This window comes from Letharia lupina (assembly GCF_014066315.1).
Source record: "Letharia lupina isolate WasteWater1 chromosome Unknown contig_4, whole genome shotgun sequence".
Classification (NCBI taxonomy): domain Eukaryota; kingdom Fungi; phylum Ascomycota; class Lecanoromycetes; order Lecanorales; family Parmeliaceae; genus Letharia; species Letharia lupina.
In genome coordinates, this window is record NW_023502973.1 from 1,096,908 (window position 1) to 1,111,613 (window position 14,706).

A 14,706-nucleotide genomic window follows, 5' to 3' on the forward strand; every position below is an offset into this window, starting at 1 on the left:
ACTTTTTTGGTCTACATCACTCCCGCTGAACAAACTCAGCGAAACCTTATCAAAGCTGGCTTCAGGCCGCCGGGATGCCTCACATCGAAGTGCTTGCAAATTCGACTTCGATTAGGGCGCCTGGCTACACTCTGGTCCCTGACCATGGACAAGGCACCGTTCAAGCAGCCGTACAGCCAACAGTCGGTCGGAATAAACGCGGTACAAGATTCGCAGGAACCGCTGGCGCAGATACCACGGTCGCTCAACAGAATGCTGTCTTGAAACACTTGACCGACCTGGACAAAGACAGTCAAAGGGATGTCCAGATCGCTGTGCCATCAAAGCAGAGGGAGAGCGCGGGGAAAGGTTGAAGAACATTGGATACTTTTATTGGTGGCACTGGGAGGTTTCTGACTTGGCAAGCAGTACAGAAGAAGACCACGACGAATGTCCGCCGCATACTCATGTCCCAAAAGACGTTTGCCAACCATCTTGCCGATGAGGAGGCATTTCTTGCCCTACAACAGCAGCATCGATCCTCTGCCGCCCCTCGGGTACCAGCTCTGAAACCTTCCAGATCTACGCCGAACATGAAACGCTCTTCGACAACAGAAGTGCAGTCCACAAGTGGGGGACCCTCGCAAACAGGCACTGTACGTGCTGGTGGGATTGTCAACTCACGAGCCAAAGATCCTCTGGACGATGAGCCGTTGCTCAAATCCCAGGTGCCCTCCGCGCCGTCAGACGAAGTAATGGAGGCCCTTCTTTCGGGTCCTGCGCTATCCTACAATGCCGCCCGCGCAGCGCCTCCGCCTCCGGGGAAACCTCAAAGACACTTCTGCGAAATCTGTGGATATTGGGGCACCATCAAATGCATGAAGTGTGGAGCTAGGGTGTGTGGATTAGAATGCAAAGGCGCGCATGACGATGGACGATGCCTCAAATTCTACGCCTAAGGGCTTGACGGTAAGCTCTCGAGAGGGCCGAAGATTGCTCTACGAGTATACAAGAGCCGAGGGAATTGGTAGTAAAAGAATGGGTCAAAAATCATGATTAGAGGGAGACCTCTCAAATATGAAGTCCCACTGCGTCAAGATTGCAGGCAGGCAAGATCTCAAGAACAGTGACAGTATCTACCCTTAAAACACTATGAGTTCAATCAAGGAAGAGGCTTTTTTTGCGGTTTCGGGCTCAATATGTATTGTTTCCCATCTGTGAACAGCTTCTATAGGAAAGAGTAGCAAAAGACATGCATAGAGAGAATTTCAATTCACAGCAAGAGCAAGCTCCCCTTCTTTTCATTTACGCATATCTTGATGGATATTAATTGGAATAAACTGGCTGTTTCAATTCGAGGATGTTGAATAGAGAGGACTAACTGCATCAAAGCATTCCATTCGCAGATAAAATAACGGTCTTCTGCAGAGAACTCCGTCAAGTCCGGTTTCAGCGACGAGAGAGGGTGCCATCACTGGTGCCTGGGCGGCCTGTGAACCCCGTTGCGGCGTCTCCTCACCATCCCAAAACCTTTGTTTCACGACAAGTATACAAAACCCCAGAGTTGATGCGTCCCTCGGGCACCAAACAGCTCAAGTCGTGTCCACGCCGAGTCCTATGGCAACTCCGAGCATCGAGCCAGCCGCTAACGCTTGTGTGATCAGCATGTCTCAGGAATCTGATGAGGTCCGAGTCTTGTGAGAGTGTAGACGATGCGTAGTCACTCGCTATGACACGGGAACCTGACGAGTGTAGGTTCTACAAGTCGGAGCCTATACCAAAGAGACGTGAGGGTATCACGGCAGGATTTGTGGCAGAAGGCACAGGAAAAGCCCGTTCTCTACCGTAAGTTCCTCTTGGTCTGGGCTCGATAGGTTTTCTGATCTGGGTCAGACCAATTGGTGGAAAGCGTAAAGTCGTTCGAGTTCCTTAAACTCCCTCGTCACCGGATCTTCAGAGGATTTGCGGGTCATATACTGGACAAAGTGCCGGTACGCCCAAAAGAATTGGGGTTCCTCGAGCAAAGCGCCGATCTCTTCGCCCTTGTCGAACGGGAGGAGCGTGGATTGTTGAGAGAACTATGTCCTGGCGTTTTCCAACCAACGTACTTGGCCTCGACTTTACCCAAGTTTGTCACTGTGCGAGCTCCAGCTTACTTGACATTCGACTGTTTCTGACTAATTCAAAAACCTAGAGCCGACGAGCGGTTCGTTTCTTTATTCAGAAGATACCGAGTCGACACCACTGTATAAGTTTCCCCTCGCCCGACTGTCAGTATTTTGATGCTTCCAACGACAAATGATGTTCGTTCTCCAGGGCCATGACACCATCAAAATTGGCCTCATCATCTGCTCGACGCTGGTTTCAGCTCCGCTTTCAGTATCTTCACACAAGCGTACGCTTTCCCGACATATGCTCCAAGAATTCATCGAGTTGAGAGCAGACAACATTGGATGGAATCGGTAAAGGATATGAGATGTTTGCCGCTACTGCTGCCTACGTCTCGTGTGTAAGTTTTGAAGTTACCCTCAGCGTAGCAAGAGTATGGTCCCAAGAGCCATGTTGAAAACGTCTCGCAACCTACCTCGAGCATCAGCATGCACAAGCCAGTAGGCAGCAAACTTAGGCGTTCTCCCAGACAAGGTGACAGTTGTAAGCAAACGAACCCTGAATCATCGTCCTTTTCGGCGGAGGGAAACTCATGTATCCCTTTGTTCTACACTCCTTGGGGTGAACAGTCAACTTATCCTGGTTGATTCCCACGAGAGCGTGCCAAAATGGAAAGGAAGAAGCCTTCTAGGATTTCCTTTCAATTTTCGCCCGTCTCATCCCCCTGACTCTTGCTTGATCCTGCTTCCAAATTGCGGCCGAAATTTCCACTTGAACCTTCGGTCTTGGCGTCACGTGCTACCGCGTCCATTTGCCACACGTGAAGACATCCCCGCTCCTTCGACAATGCCGCTCAACCAAAATCCACTCTTCACATGTTTCCTTGCACTCACCCACCCTATCTAAAAACCTCCACCGTCTCCACAATGCCAATCGGTATCCAACGCCTCAACGCCCCCCGTCCCCAACCTTCCTCCCGCATAATCTTCATCAAGCCCCTCCCCGGCCCCACCTCCGCCTACGCCCTCGACTTCCTGGAACGCATCGCCGCAATCTGCCGTACGTACATTCCGGAGCTGATCCTTCCCACGTGGTATTGAAATCGAGTCGCGAGACATGTTCCGGGAGCAAAAAGACCTTTCTACTCCGGGGACCAGTCTTGCAATTCCATTCCCCACCTCGAAATAAACAATGCTGACTCCCGAAACCTGCGTAGACCCCGTTATGACGCACGCCCACCTCTCCGTCATGACGCTCGAAGAACACGAACCCAACCCCGAGTTCATCGGCCGGAACTTCAACGCCGGGGAGATCATCCAGCTGGTGCTCAAGGCGCCGTACACGGGTCGCTGGTTGAGCTTCCGGAGCGTGCAGATGGTGATGATGCACGAGCTGGCGCATTGCCTGCAGATGAACCACGGGAGGGACTTTTGGAAGGTGCGGAATCAGTTTGCGGGGGACTTGAGGGGGTTGTGGGCGAAGGGGTATACGGGGGACGGGCTTTGGGGGAGAGGGCAGACCTTGTTGAGTGGAGAGTATCATACCGGGGGGAGGACGGAAGATGACGTGTCGCCGGCCCATGTGTGTGGTGGGACGTTTAGGAGTTCGAGGGGGGGGAAGAGGAAGAGGGGTGGAGCTGGCTCCGAGAAGAAAAAAGAGACGTATGCGGAGAGGCAGCAAAGGAGGATTAAGAAGAAGTTTGGGGTCAATGGACAAGCTTTGGGCGGGGACGAGGAGACGAAGGTGAAGTTGGAAAGGGGGAATAAGGCGAAGGGGAAGCCCAGGGTTGCGGGAAGTCTGCGAGGAAGGGAGTTGAGAGCTGCGGCGGCGTTGGCGAGATTTGAGGAGAAGAAAGAGGAGGAAAAGGAGGTTAAAGATGAAGAGTGGATGCTGAGCGGCAGTGAGACGGAGAGTGATTGCGATGACATTGAGGTTGAGGGGCAGGCCTTTGAGCTTGATGGCTCGCGGATGCGAGACGACAAGGGTCGTGGCATGGTCAAGGTCTGCGAGGACGAGGATCAAGATGATGTTCATGTGAAGCAAGAGATCGAAGAGCTGCAGGGGTTGGACGATCTTGGTTTAATTTCACGGACGACGGCAGTAAGAGACCGGACTACCATTGAGCGGAAAGAATCTCGTGGTGCGGATAGAGCGGGAACAAGCTCGAGCCGAGCATCAGCAACGAGCGACATAGACCCTCCAGATCGAATACGCATGGAAGATATACCGCAGTACGTCGAAAGAAAGGACCGGCCAAGCGCAAGCAATACAAAAGCCGTCCGAATTAACATCCGTCCCTTGCTTCATGCTGACAAAGACACGCCCAATACCACAGCATCGTCAGCGTCCAATCCTCCAGCAACGGCACCAACGGAAACATCAGAACCTTCAGAAATGATGTGTCCAATCTGTTCCATGTCAAACGGACTCGGCTCGCTCCTGTGCATAGCATGTAGTCATGTCTTGGACACGAGTAAGATCACAAGATACTGGCGATGCCGAAGAGATGCATGCGAAGGAAGCCAGTACATCAACGCTGCGGACTGTGGACGTTGTGGAATCTGTGGAAGTCGGAAAGATGATGGCGAGTTTTGATGATTGTGTTGGCGTCGGCGTCTGCGGAAGATACCCATCGAATCGTACTGAGACAGGATTGAGTGTTAGGCATAGCTTGCTAAGACAGAGCTGGTTGATTTGCTTGTATGGAGATCGCTAGTTCGAGCACGGCAGTAAAGATAAGGCGAAGTAAATCCGGTGCACCTGTGGCCTTCTGTGACCAGAATCGAGCTATCCATCTCCTTGCTCACAACGTTGCCCGTAATGGTCCCCAACGATAGTCATCGACATCAAGAGCACTCCCAAACCAACCCCTCGCTCCTCGCCTTCGCTTTCGCCTTCGCCTCCTTCAACACAGCATCCGCGATCTTGCGGCCCTTGAGCAGATCCCAAAAGACCCGATGCGTGCGCGCTAGACTGATATACTGCACTTCGTGAGCGGTGCATGATCGGAAGAGGTCGAGTTGCCGGATGTTGCCGCGGTAGGTGCTGGGATAACCGTTTCTCCAGGAGAGGTAGTCGTCCAGGAAGTGGTCGGCGATTTTGAGGATGAGCTCGGCCGGGAGGGACAGTAGTGTTGCCTTCTCCTTCTTCTTTGGTTCGGACTGGAGTCTGGCTTTGATTTTGGCTCTGGTTTTGGCTCTGAGTTTGGTTTTGGTTTTGGGTTTTGGGAGATGCGTGGCCGGCGTGGTGTCTGGCTCCATGTTGGAGTAGGGAGTGCGGGCCTGTCGATGCTGAGGGGTTTCTGAACGGTGCCATGTTTTCGTAGCTTGTTGACAGTGTGGTCGCGGCTCAGGCGCTTATTCCGGGATATTGGAAAACAATTCGCCGACAAAGAGAGTGAATGGACGGATGGATAAGTGTCAAAAGCTCCGGGTTACAAGGGGGGCAATGCCATCCTGGAGATGAGCTGTAACATCTGTTTGCCGGCCTTGTGGAGAGCATGAGCGGTCCATGATTCATAAGACACAGTCTCATTCCAATAGCCCGCAAAGATCAAAAGTAACCCGCTTGTCTTCAGGCTGCTTGACTAATCTCTGTGTGATCAACAATGAATAGAGGTACGGATGGGCTTTACACAGAGCTAAGTATGGCCATAGATACAGCTGGTTCTTCCTAAGATATTTGCTCAGATATCGGCATTGGTTCGATTGCCAGAATAGAAAGTCGTCGAGGTGATAGCTCGCAATCTGCAGGAGAAGCTCCGGTGGTAAAGATAGCAGGCCTAGCTTTGGTTCCTTCGAGACCGGCATACTCATCGTGATTGATTTACCGAAACGATTGTGGTGGGAACGACAGCAAGTGGGTTTTCGATTTGGGCTTTAACAGACTGGAGGATCTGGTATGGGAGAGAATGAACGATATGCAGGCGATCTGCTAAAGAAAAGTTGCAGTTGTAGCTGTACTAGCCCCAAAAAGATAGGCTTATGACTACGAGGGGCAGGTTTTCTCTTTGCCGAAAGCTCTGGCTGAGCTAAGTTCATATGATGATAACAGGATATTTGGGCTTGATGCTTATGAGTCCTGTTAAAGTTGAAAGATCAGGCGCTCAACATTGCTATTTTCTTGACAGCTTGCCCGAGATCGAGGGGAAGAGGTGAGGTTACTAGCGGCTTGGCGTCTATCATGTGTGCCCTGGTAAGAGGTCGAGCAAAAGTCATGCATAGAGGGAAAGAATACCAATCAAACCAGATTGACTATTTATCTCAATAGTCCGTAAACCAAGAGAACTTGATATAAAAATGTAACTTCCCTTCACTCAGGTAGATAATACTTAAAGTTCGGTCTGACAGCGCACCTCTTGAGACTTAGACGTTTTGGGAATGCCTCTAAGCATGACATTTGCTACGTTCTCTTCTTACTCGTAGGCGAATCGACACCAAAGACTGGGTCAATCAGAAGAAGCAGAACTTGTGAAAAAGGGGGCGACCGCGCTCCAGTAACGGATTCGAGACTCATATACAAGACTCATGCATTCCCGTATCGTGGACCGTGCCAGATACCTAACGTGCGAGAGGAGCAGCGGTCCGATCTGGCAGGATAGGTGTGGGAGAAGAAACAGCGCATGATGTGGTAGGGAGACGCGAACGCTTTGTAAATTTGCAACGCCTCCGAAGAAGAAAATGAAAGTGCAAGGCCAGATGATGTCGGAACCATTCACAGGCCCGCTTGCTGCCCCTTTGAGAGTACAGAATGAAGACGTGATCTCTGCGAAGACATCTCATGGGCTGCTAACCGTGGCGACGTGGAACGTTCAATCCCGAAGAGTAGCTTTTCCTGTAGTCTCTAGCAAGCCGGAGTGAGTCGTAAAAAGGTAGATGACGAATGACGGCCCTTATTTCGGAGTTAGCATTCCCATTCGTTAATGGATCTCTGAGTAGAGAGACGTGTTTGAGGAGTAGAAAGGGTGCTAGATTGGATAAGTTGTTCCCCCAACATGTCTCGCGGCTCAAGAACCAGTTTCGAACAAGAAGGGACCACTCCGAAAAGTGCCTTACCCTACGCAGATTTCGGAGTCAGCATCGTTCTTCTTAGTTGACGAACCGAGGAAAGAGACACGTTTGAGGTAGAAAGAATCTTTCGGTGCGGAAACATGGCGTTTCGCCTGATTGAGAAGACTACTCTGGAGGATAATGTAGCTTTCTGCTCTCGAAACATGGAGTGTGACCCCAATTTGCTACCGAATAGAAAAGATCTACTCCGAAAGCTACCTATTCAATCTCCAGCAGCATCCCTCTTTTTCTCGTTCATCCTCTTCGCCATCTTTTTCCCAACCTCGTAACTACTGATCATGATAGCACACGCCGGCGCTACTTTGAGCATCCTCGGCACCCAGCCTCTGAACAGGCCCGCCATTCCCTCCTCTTTCCAGATATGGTAGATGAAACGCGGCATCGCCTGCTCTTCTGGTCTTAGCGCTGTTGAAGCTTCTCTTCCAATTTCCTTTGCGGGCTCATGGTGGAGCACTTGCTGTCGAGTTTTCCCGACATCGAAAGGTGTTGTGATAACAGAGGCTATAGCTCCCGAGAGGGCTCCGGCGATGAAGCTGTCCACGAACGTCGAGGTGTGATTACCACTATCTCTTGGTTTCGATCTCGATCTCGTCCGCGAGTGCGGAGGATCTCGCATGTCTGTCAATCTATTCCGTACAGCTTCGTAACCCCACCAGTATATTCCACTAAACGGCACATCCCGCCACATCGTCAACGTTAATCCTCGCCAAAGTGATGTGTATCCGCGGGAATGCACCATGGTCCGCAGTCCCGTGAGCGTTTCGGCGAACACACCTGTTCCGCTGCCAGATGTAGCGGCCTGCATTCGCGTTCGGAACATCTCGATAGGGCTTATGACACTTGCGGCTGCAACTCGCGCTATCGATCCGGCGATAAGAGGGGCGTAAGCATCTGGGATGTAATTGTGTACCGGGCTGTGAGGATTTGAACGGAGAGAATCGTAGCCGGTGAAATAAATGACATTTGCGGGTATGGACATGACGAGGGTAGGGGAAAGACCTCTCCAGAGAGAAGTAGACCCTTCATGGCGGGCAATCTTGCGGAGCCCATCGAGAGTGGAGGTGAAGTTCTTGCGGCGAGTCTCGTCGACCGCGCAGTCGGCGGCTGGAGATGCTGTTGAGGATAAGGATGGGTTGAGAGTTGCGAGGGTGGCGGTTGGAGAGGGGTTGGCGGCTATGCAGAATGGCGAGGTATTGTTCACCCAGAAGACTTCGCGGCAGCAGGCTGTGACGCCAATATTTGGAGGCAGATTTGAGAAATTCGAGGACGGTTTAGAGATAGGAAGGTTCGAGGTCTGGGATTGAGATTGCAAGCGTACTCGGACGACATCTAGAGGTGTGACTATCGAAGAGATTTGTTAGTAGAGAAGACATACTTCGGCGTTGAAGGACGGAGGTACCAAGGAGAGATGTCAGGAGACTGCCGGATACCGCAGAGAGCATCTTCTGTCCGGCAGATATATCCATCTCCACCTCGGGCTCGCCGGAATCATTCATTGTCACCGAGTTGCTCGATGCCGCGCCTTTTGACGATATGTTGTGCCTCTGCCCCGGAGGTTGTTCCGAATTTCCATGACTTGGGGTGGCAATCTGGTGTTCGTCTGTGCGTGCTGGCTCTGATATGAAGCCTGACATTCAAGATGTCGGATATCAATGGACAAGCTGGACTTGAGATGTCAGTGAAAAGTCATTAATGAGTTGTGTCTGATGTGTGAGTAGCAGCTGTCAGAACGCGAATGATGTAAATGGACCGCATCATCCATGACTTTTTTGCCCAAGGCCTGTAAGGCTGTAACGGAGACGGAGACGCTAGTATTTAAACTCCGACCTGCCACCTGCAAACCGTCCTCTAGGGCGCGCCTAATGAGTGTCGGGCCCGTCGTTACACTACCTTAATGTACCTTAGGCATGTGTTCAGCCGCACAGGGCAGCAACTTATAGACCACCTAAAGGTAGGTAGTTCTCCTAATCCTAGTCCTAGACTCTGCCAGCCGTCCTCCTCTCCATGTTTTCACGTCGTTGCCGCTCTCTTCTATTATTGCCTTGAAAGGAGTCCATCAGCGCAAACCGTGCAGTCACTCGCTCACACCGCCATCCATCATGTTTCCTCGGATCGAGCTACCCAGGGACCGAGTCTCCAAAAAGCCCTCACCATACCCGACCCTCGCATTCCACCTCCTACGACTGGGCCAGTTGCTCTCCTCCATCATCGTCTCCAGCGTTCTGCTCTTCTTCATCCATCATCTCCACAAGGAAGAATACTACATTCCCTGGACCTTCATCCTCGTACGCGATATCCATTCCTTCCCTCCACTTTGCGATGTCTAGCCTTGTACTGACTGGGAACTACAGCTTCTTACTGTCTCCCTCTTGACTATAATCGCCCTCATGGCAACTACCATCTTACATTTCACCCTCACCCTAAATCCGAAATACAACCTCCTCTCCAATCTCTCTCTTCTCATCCTCTGGGTCCTCGGGCTCTCCCTCCTCTCCTGGAACCTTGGCTGGACCCTCGGCCACCGCTGCACCTCAGTCACCTGGCACAACGACTCCGGCATCATGGTCTGCCGTCTCTACAAAGCCCTCACCGCCTTCACCGTTACGGGCCTTGTGTCCACGCTTTTGGCATTGGCGCTCGATCTCCGTGTTCAGAAAAAGTCAACGCAGTTGGGAAGTTACAATCAGATGCTTGACATCAAGGGGCCGACGGATCTGAGGTCGAGTAGTCCGTTTCACGGAGGCGCGGAGGGATTTGAGCCGGCGCATAGGAGGGAGAGCAGTCCTTATCACACCGGTGCTTTGGAGGCGACTTATGATGATCAGAGAAGGCACCCGAGTCCGTGCGAGTCAGAGGGGATTGAGACGGCGTACTCACATCGGAGGGACCCGAGTCATGACGCGGCTCGGCCGTACAAGGTACAGAAGCCTATCGAGGCCGAGCAATTTGGGTATAGTGCTCCAAGTGAGCAGACAAGCTATGGGGGAGGGGGAGGGACGGGGTGGTTGTAGGACAATGTGAATGGATTCGAAGAGCCCTTGTTGTTCCATCTGTACTTTACACTTCTCCAACCCCGCAGTAATTAGGAAATATGAGGGTGGAATATAAGAGGATCGAGAAAAAGTCACGCATAGAGGGCGAAACCCCTTGACGAAATTGTAGAAGTCCTACAGTTGCTCGAAAATATCGACAGTCTTCACGAATTCTTCCTAGCAAGGGAAAAATCGTAGAAGTCGTACGATTCAGGCGTATGGCCAGAGAAAGGGAATTATTTTCACAAGCTCTCCCTAAAAACTGTTGTAAATTGAAGATCCTTGACTGAAAAAAGTCGATGTGTTTCAATCGGTATCTACAAAAACCTGTGTAAATGGAAAGAAAGAGAAATCTCTCCTGTGGTGAATTGAAGTCCTCTCTATGCATGACTTTTGCTACATTCTTTTACAATGATTGGGCCAGTCAGATTGCATCTGAACTTCAATTAGTGGGAATCTGATGGGGCATCTATACTGATAGCATGAGCGAAGCCGATGCTACTTAAGTCTGACGTACGCAAGCTCGTTTGTCCTTCCATATCTTCTGCTGATCGCCTGTTACTTTGTTTTTGCGCCGTACCGTACGATTCCATGCAATGCAACATCAAGAGCCATCAGCACTTGATAGGCTCTTGACCCATTGCCCACAGAAAGACGTTACGACCCCACCGTCCGCTGAGCCGCTTGAAGCGGCGCATTGACGACTCGTTCTCCAATGTCCTCCGCCCTCACAATTCCACCTCCGCGAATACCAGGAAAGACTGGATTCCCACCCATCTCAAGGCGCCTCACTAGCTCTTTGTTTTCCTCATTCCCCTCCAACAAGAATCTCAAACACATGACCGCGTGCTCTCTAATATACGGATTGTTGCCATCGTATGTGCAGCAAGCTACCACCATCTCGACCCCGCCATACTGCCTGATCTGGTCCTGCACCGTGCGACTCTTCCATACCAGAGACGATAGAACAAGTATGACGAGCTTCTTGAGGTTGCGCCACTCAAAGTCAGATGGGTCGGCAGCGTCGAGAGCGTCTTGGTCTTGACTGTCGGTTTGGGACAAGGGAGACGGAGCTGGCATCGGCCCATCCGTTGGCATCGGTATGCCGGCAACATCGTTAACGTCGAAAGGGCGCTCGACTGCCACTGGATTGGCTGAATCGACAGATGGTTGGGCCGGCTGCGGTGGCTGCTGCTGCGTTTGCTGCGCTTGCTGCTTTGCTGCTTGTTGTGCGTCTGCTGTCGTTTGAGGCAGAGGGGTCGTAGTTACGTCAGCGTGGGGAATGCTGCCTTCGAGTTCGCGGAGCAAGGTTACGAGTTCTGATACAATCTCCCAATTCACAAGTAGGTCTTTCCATTCTTCGCTCTCGGTAAGAACAGCAAAGAATTCGAGGAACTGGTAAACGCCTTCGTAGACACGTTCCATGTCCCAGAGGTTCAAAGGAAAGTCCTCTGGCATTGCGTGCTTTTGTTTGATTTCGCCCTGGAGATAGATCAAAGCACAGGTTTCCGGAATTATGCATTGGCGAAAGATGGTGAAGATGTACTTCACGACGTAGACGTCAACTCGGCGAGAAGTATCTGCATGTGCATTGCCGGCTGTCCAGGTTGCTTTTCCAGTCGTAGGAGGCAGACCCTGCTTGCCACGAAAAATCTGCGTGAGGATCTTGATGACCATACTCTGAGCCGGCGACACGATATCCTTGACTTCGGCGAAAGTCTGATAGGCGTACGGCATGAGTCCGTTTTCCAGTATGGCCTCCATGATTTGCATCATAAGCTTGAAATACATCTCGTCATCCTGGAGATCCCAAGCAGCAATGAAGATGAGCAATTCTCTAAGGAGATTCCGACCAGATTCACCAGCGAGAAGGATGTTGCATCTCATGCCTTGCATATCCCTACCGTGCATGACCACGTCCCGTGCAGCGCAGATCCCTATTTGGATAATCATAGGTAAGGCCTCAATTTCTTGGGGGCCCAGAACCAAGGGAATATCTGTCAGTAGTCCACGTTCTTGGTCTCCAGGCTCACCGGGGCTTTTATAGCCTTCATCGTCATCGCTCAAGGGCGCGCCATGGCTCTTGGGATCTCCACCGTCAGGGAATGTCATTAGGTCTTGCTCCTCGTCATTTATGACACCAGTAGCTGTGTCAGCTAGTCGAGCCATCAATTGGTCCTTTGCGGTTTGCAGAGTAATCGCGGCTGACTGAGGTGTTTTCAGTGCCCCAAATTCATCTTCGCGGTCAGTCTGGGCTGCTCCAAACTGGGTGTCGGTACTCTTGTCTGCGATCGGAGTATCATTGGCAAATTCCTCATTTGGCTGGGTTTCCCTTGAATGCTCGGTTTGGGCCTTTTCCGTTTTATGCGCGATCGACAGGTCATTAATGGAACCCTCACTTGATAAAGCCGCGCCTGAAGCCAGGTCTCCACTCTTTTCGCTCTCCTCTTGAATATGAACGCCTCTGCTCAAGTCCGCTTCAGGGTCACTAATGGACAGATGATCTATAGAGTTCAGAGGGTTCGTATTGTCACCATGACGCCCAGCTCTGTCTGTAAGGCCGTTTGCTGTTGCTGTGGTGTCGGATGTCCCATTGGTGTTGCCCACTGGTTCATCAGTTGCCGACAAGTCAGAGCCTTGCTCAGGCATTTCCTTCGCCTCCTCCGCACCGTGATTCTTAGTACCACCAAGCCTGGCAGCAAAATGATCTCGACCCATACCAGCAGGTAAGGCACCAGCAGCGTACTGATTTGCAACCTTGGAACTTGCAAAGAGATCTAGCCATAACAAAAGCTTACGCTGTTCGTTCTCCTGGATAAAGTTGTAGAGGAATTGCAGGCATGTGATGAGAAGCTTTTTATCTGAAAGCGTAGATACCAAGTCAGTCACAGGCCATGATGATATGGAATCAGAAGCTGTCCGTCGACTTACATGCACCAATGACGTTTCCCCACTGTATCTCTGTACGACTGCCGGTATCCCCATCGTAGCCCCTGGCCGTAACACGGACGCAAAGATCGATAAGTTTCTGGACTTGCTGATCGAGTAGGCTTTCCCCTGCAAGATTCTGAGCCTTTGTGACAGTCGCCAGACAGTTCCGAGCAACCAGCAGAATATCATTCAAGCGGTCAAGATCTTTCATCAAGGTATCGTGATTCAGCGCCATCAATGCTGAGAACGAGCCACTCGCCCCAGTTTGAGGGTCAATGGGAGCGAGAGATTGCGCTTCTAAGACAGGAATGGCAAGCGTAAACACATGATGAATGTCCTTCCAATTGTCCTGATTGATCCCGAGAAGTGTCCTGACCTTCTCATCATTGTTTGTTCGACGGACAAGGATCTTGCAGGACTTCAATGTATCTTCCCAGACGACATCGTTCAAGGTCTTGCGGTTCCTGAAAAGAGCCTGGGTACAGCTGCAAACCATGTACAAACACACCTCTTCGGCTTCTTTCCCAAACTTGGACCTGAAAGAGCTTGGTACAGGCATGATGAGTTCCTTGTCAACTTCAACAATCCTGTCAACACTCTGGATATATTCGGAGGAGAGCCCCGAGATGAATGCAATGTGATCTTCAAGGATTGAGTTATGGCAAGGTTCTTCGTATGGCGCAAGAGGTTTGCAAGGGGTTTCGAAGGGTTGATATCGACGAAGCTTGCTGCAGCGGTGTCCTAGTAGAATGAGAACAGGAAGCGGAAGATTTTTGACCCAGCCTTCGGGGTCGACGTCGTTAAGTCTTGGGAACTTAGTGGGCTTGTAGTCTTTCTCTTCCCTTGGAAGCGCTTTCTTTGCCTTTGCTGAGCGGAGCAAATCCTCACGGTCCTCCCTTATTTCGCTGAGAGAAAAGACGAGAGCATCTTCAAGAAGCTTGTGTTGATCTGGATAATTGGTCTGCAGTCCATTGATGAAGCGTCCCACTATGAATCTCCTTGTGCATGGGTCTATTCCATTTGTGCGAAGCTCTTGAAGGTCGCTGGGATAAATGATTGGTTCCAAAGTCAGGATTGGTGGGATGGCAACCTCTGTGGAGGCCTCGGCCGGTAAATCATCGGCAGCCGACTGTCCGGGTCTAGCTGCTTTCGATTGACACATATTTCGATGAACTATGAAAGGTGTCAAAATCATCTTGTTGTATGCTGATGGTTGTTGTTGACCAAGAGTTGGCACAACAAAGGTCGCTTAAGTACATGAATTTGGATGCCGAGAAACATGTCGTTTGTCGGATTGTGTGAGCGTTTCCGGGCATCAAGCCGGCTACGATATACAATCTACGGCCTCAAAGTCTTGACCTTCTCACAGGTGTAGAACAGCATTAGTATATCCAAACTATACACTATATAAGAGTGTGCAGAGCTGTCCTGCCTTTGACACAGAATGTTCGAAGTTGATGTTCCTTTGTGTGACTTAGATCTGCACATCTTAATTTAGAAGCCTGCAGTTGTCTTACATATTCTCACTTCGTCTTGCTTCGTCTTGTATCTCTCTTAATGAATCTACAACTTTTGTTCTCATATAT

At 50.9% G+C, this 14,706-nt stretch overlaps 5 protein-coding genes across 5 annotated transcripts; 3 read left to right on the forward strand and 2 right to left on the reverse strand.

The window, feature by feature from the left end:
* Positions 1-74: 74 nt before the first annotated feature.
* Positions 75-1,680, forward strand: HO133_007924 (uncharacterized protein; the record flags this gene model as incomplete). Its single annotated transcript, XM_037298792.1, has 3 exons — positions 75-348; positions 409-875; positions 1,408-1,680. 3 exons carry the CDS (start codon positions 75-77, stop codon positions 1,678-1,680), a joined length of 1,014 nt encoding a protein of 337 aa, XP_037156128.1.
* Positions 1,681-3,014: 1,334 nt separating this feature from the next.
* Positions 3,015-4,683, forward strand: HO133_007925 (uncharacterized protein; the record flags this gene model as incomplete). The annotated part of the gene is made up of 2 exons (XM_037298793.1): positions 3,015-3,147; positions 3,305-4,683. 2 exons carry the CDS (start codon positions 3,015-3,017, stop codon positions 4,681-4,683), a joined length of 1,512 nt encoding a protein of 503 aa, XP_037156129.1.
* A 2,676-nt stretch (positions 4,684-7,359) lies between these two features.
* On the reverse strand, positions 7,360-8,791 carry HO133_007926 (uncharacterized protein; the record flags this gene model as incomplete). The annotated part of the gene is made up of 2 exons (XM_037298794.1): positions 7,360-8,498; positions 8,557-8,791. 2 exons carry the CDS (start codon positions 8,789-8,791, stop codon positions 7,360-7,362), a joined length of 1,374 nt encoding a protein of 457 aa, XP_037156130.1.
* Positions 8,792-9,256: 465 nt separating this feature from the next.
* HO133_007927 (uncharacterized protein) lies at positions 9,257-10,168 on the forward strand (the record flags this gene model as incomplete). Its single annotated transcript, XM_037298795.1, has 2 exons — positions 9,257-9,442; positions 9,509-10,168. The coding sequence occupies 2 exons, from the start codon at positions 9,257-9,259 to the stop codon at positions 10,166-10,168; spliced, it is 846 nt and encodes a 281-aa protein (XP_037156131.1).
* Positions 10,169-10,846: 678 nt separating this feature from the next.
* HO133_007928 (uncharacterized protein) lies at positions 10,847-14,282 on the reverse strand (the record flags this gene model as incomplete). The annotated part of the gene is made up of 2 exons (XM_037298796.1): positions 10,847-13,050; positions 13,121-14,282. The coding sequence occupies 2 exons, from the start codon at positions 14,280-14,282 to the stop codon at positions 10,847-10,849; spliced, it is 3,366 nt and encodes a 1,121-aa protein (XP_037156132.1).
* Between the last annotated feature and the right edge of the window lie 424 nt (positions 14,283-14,706).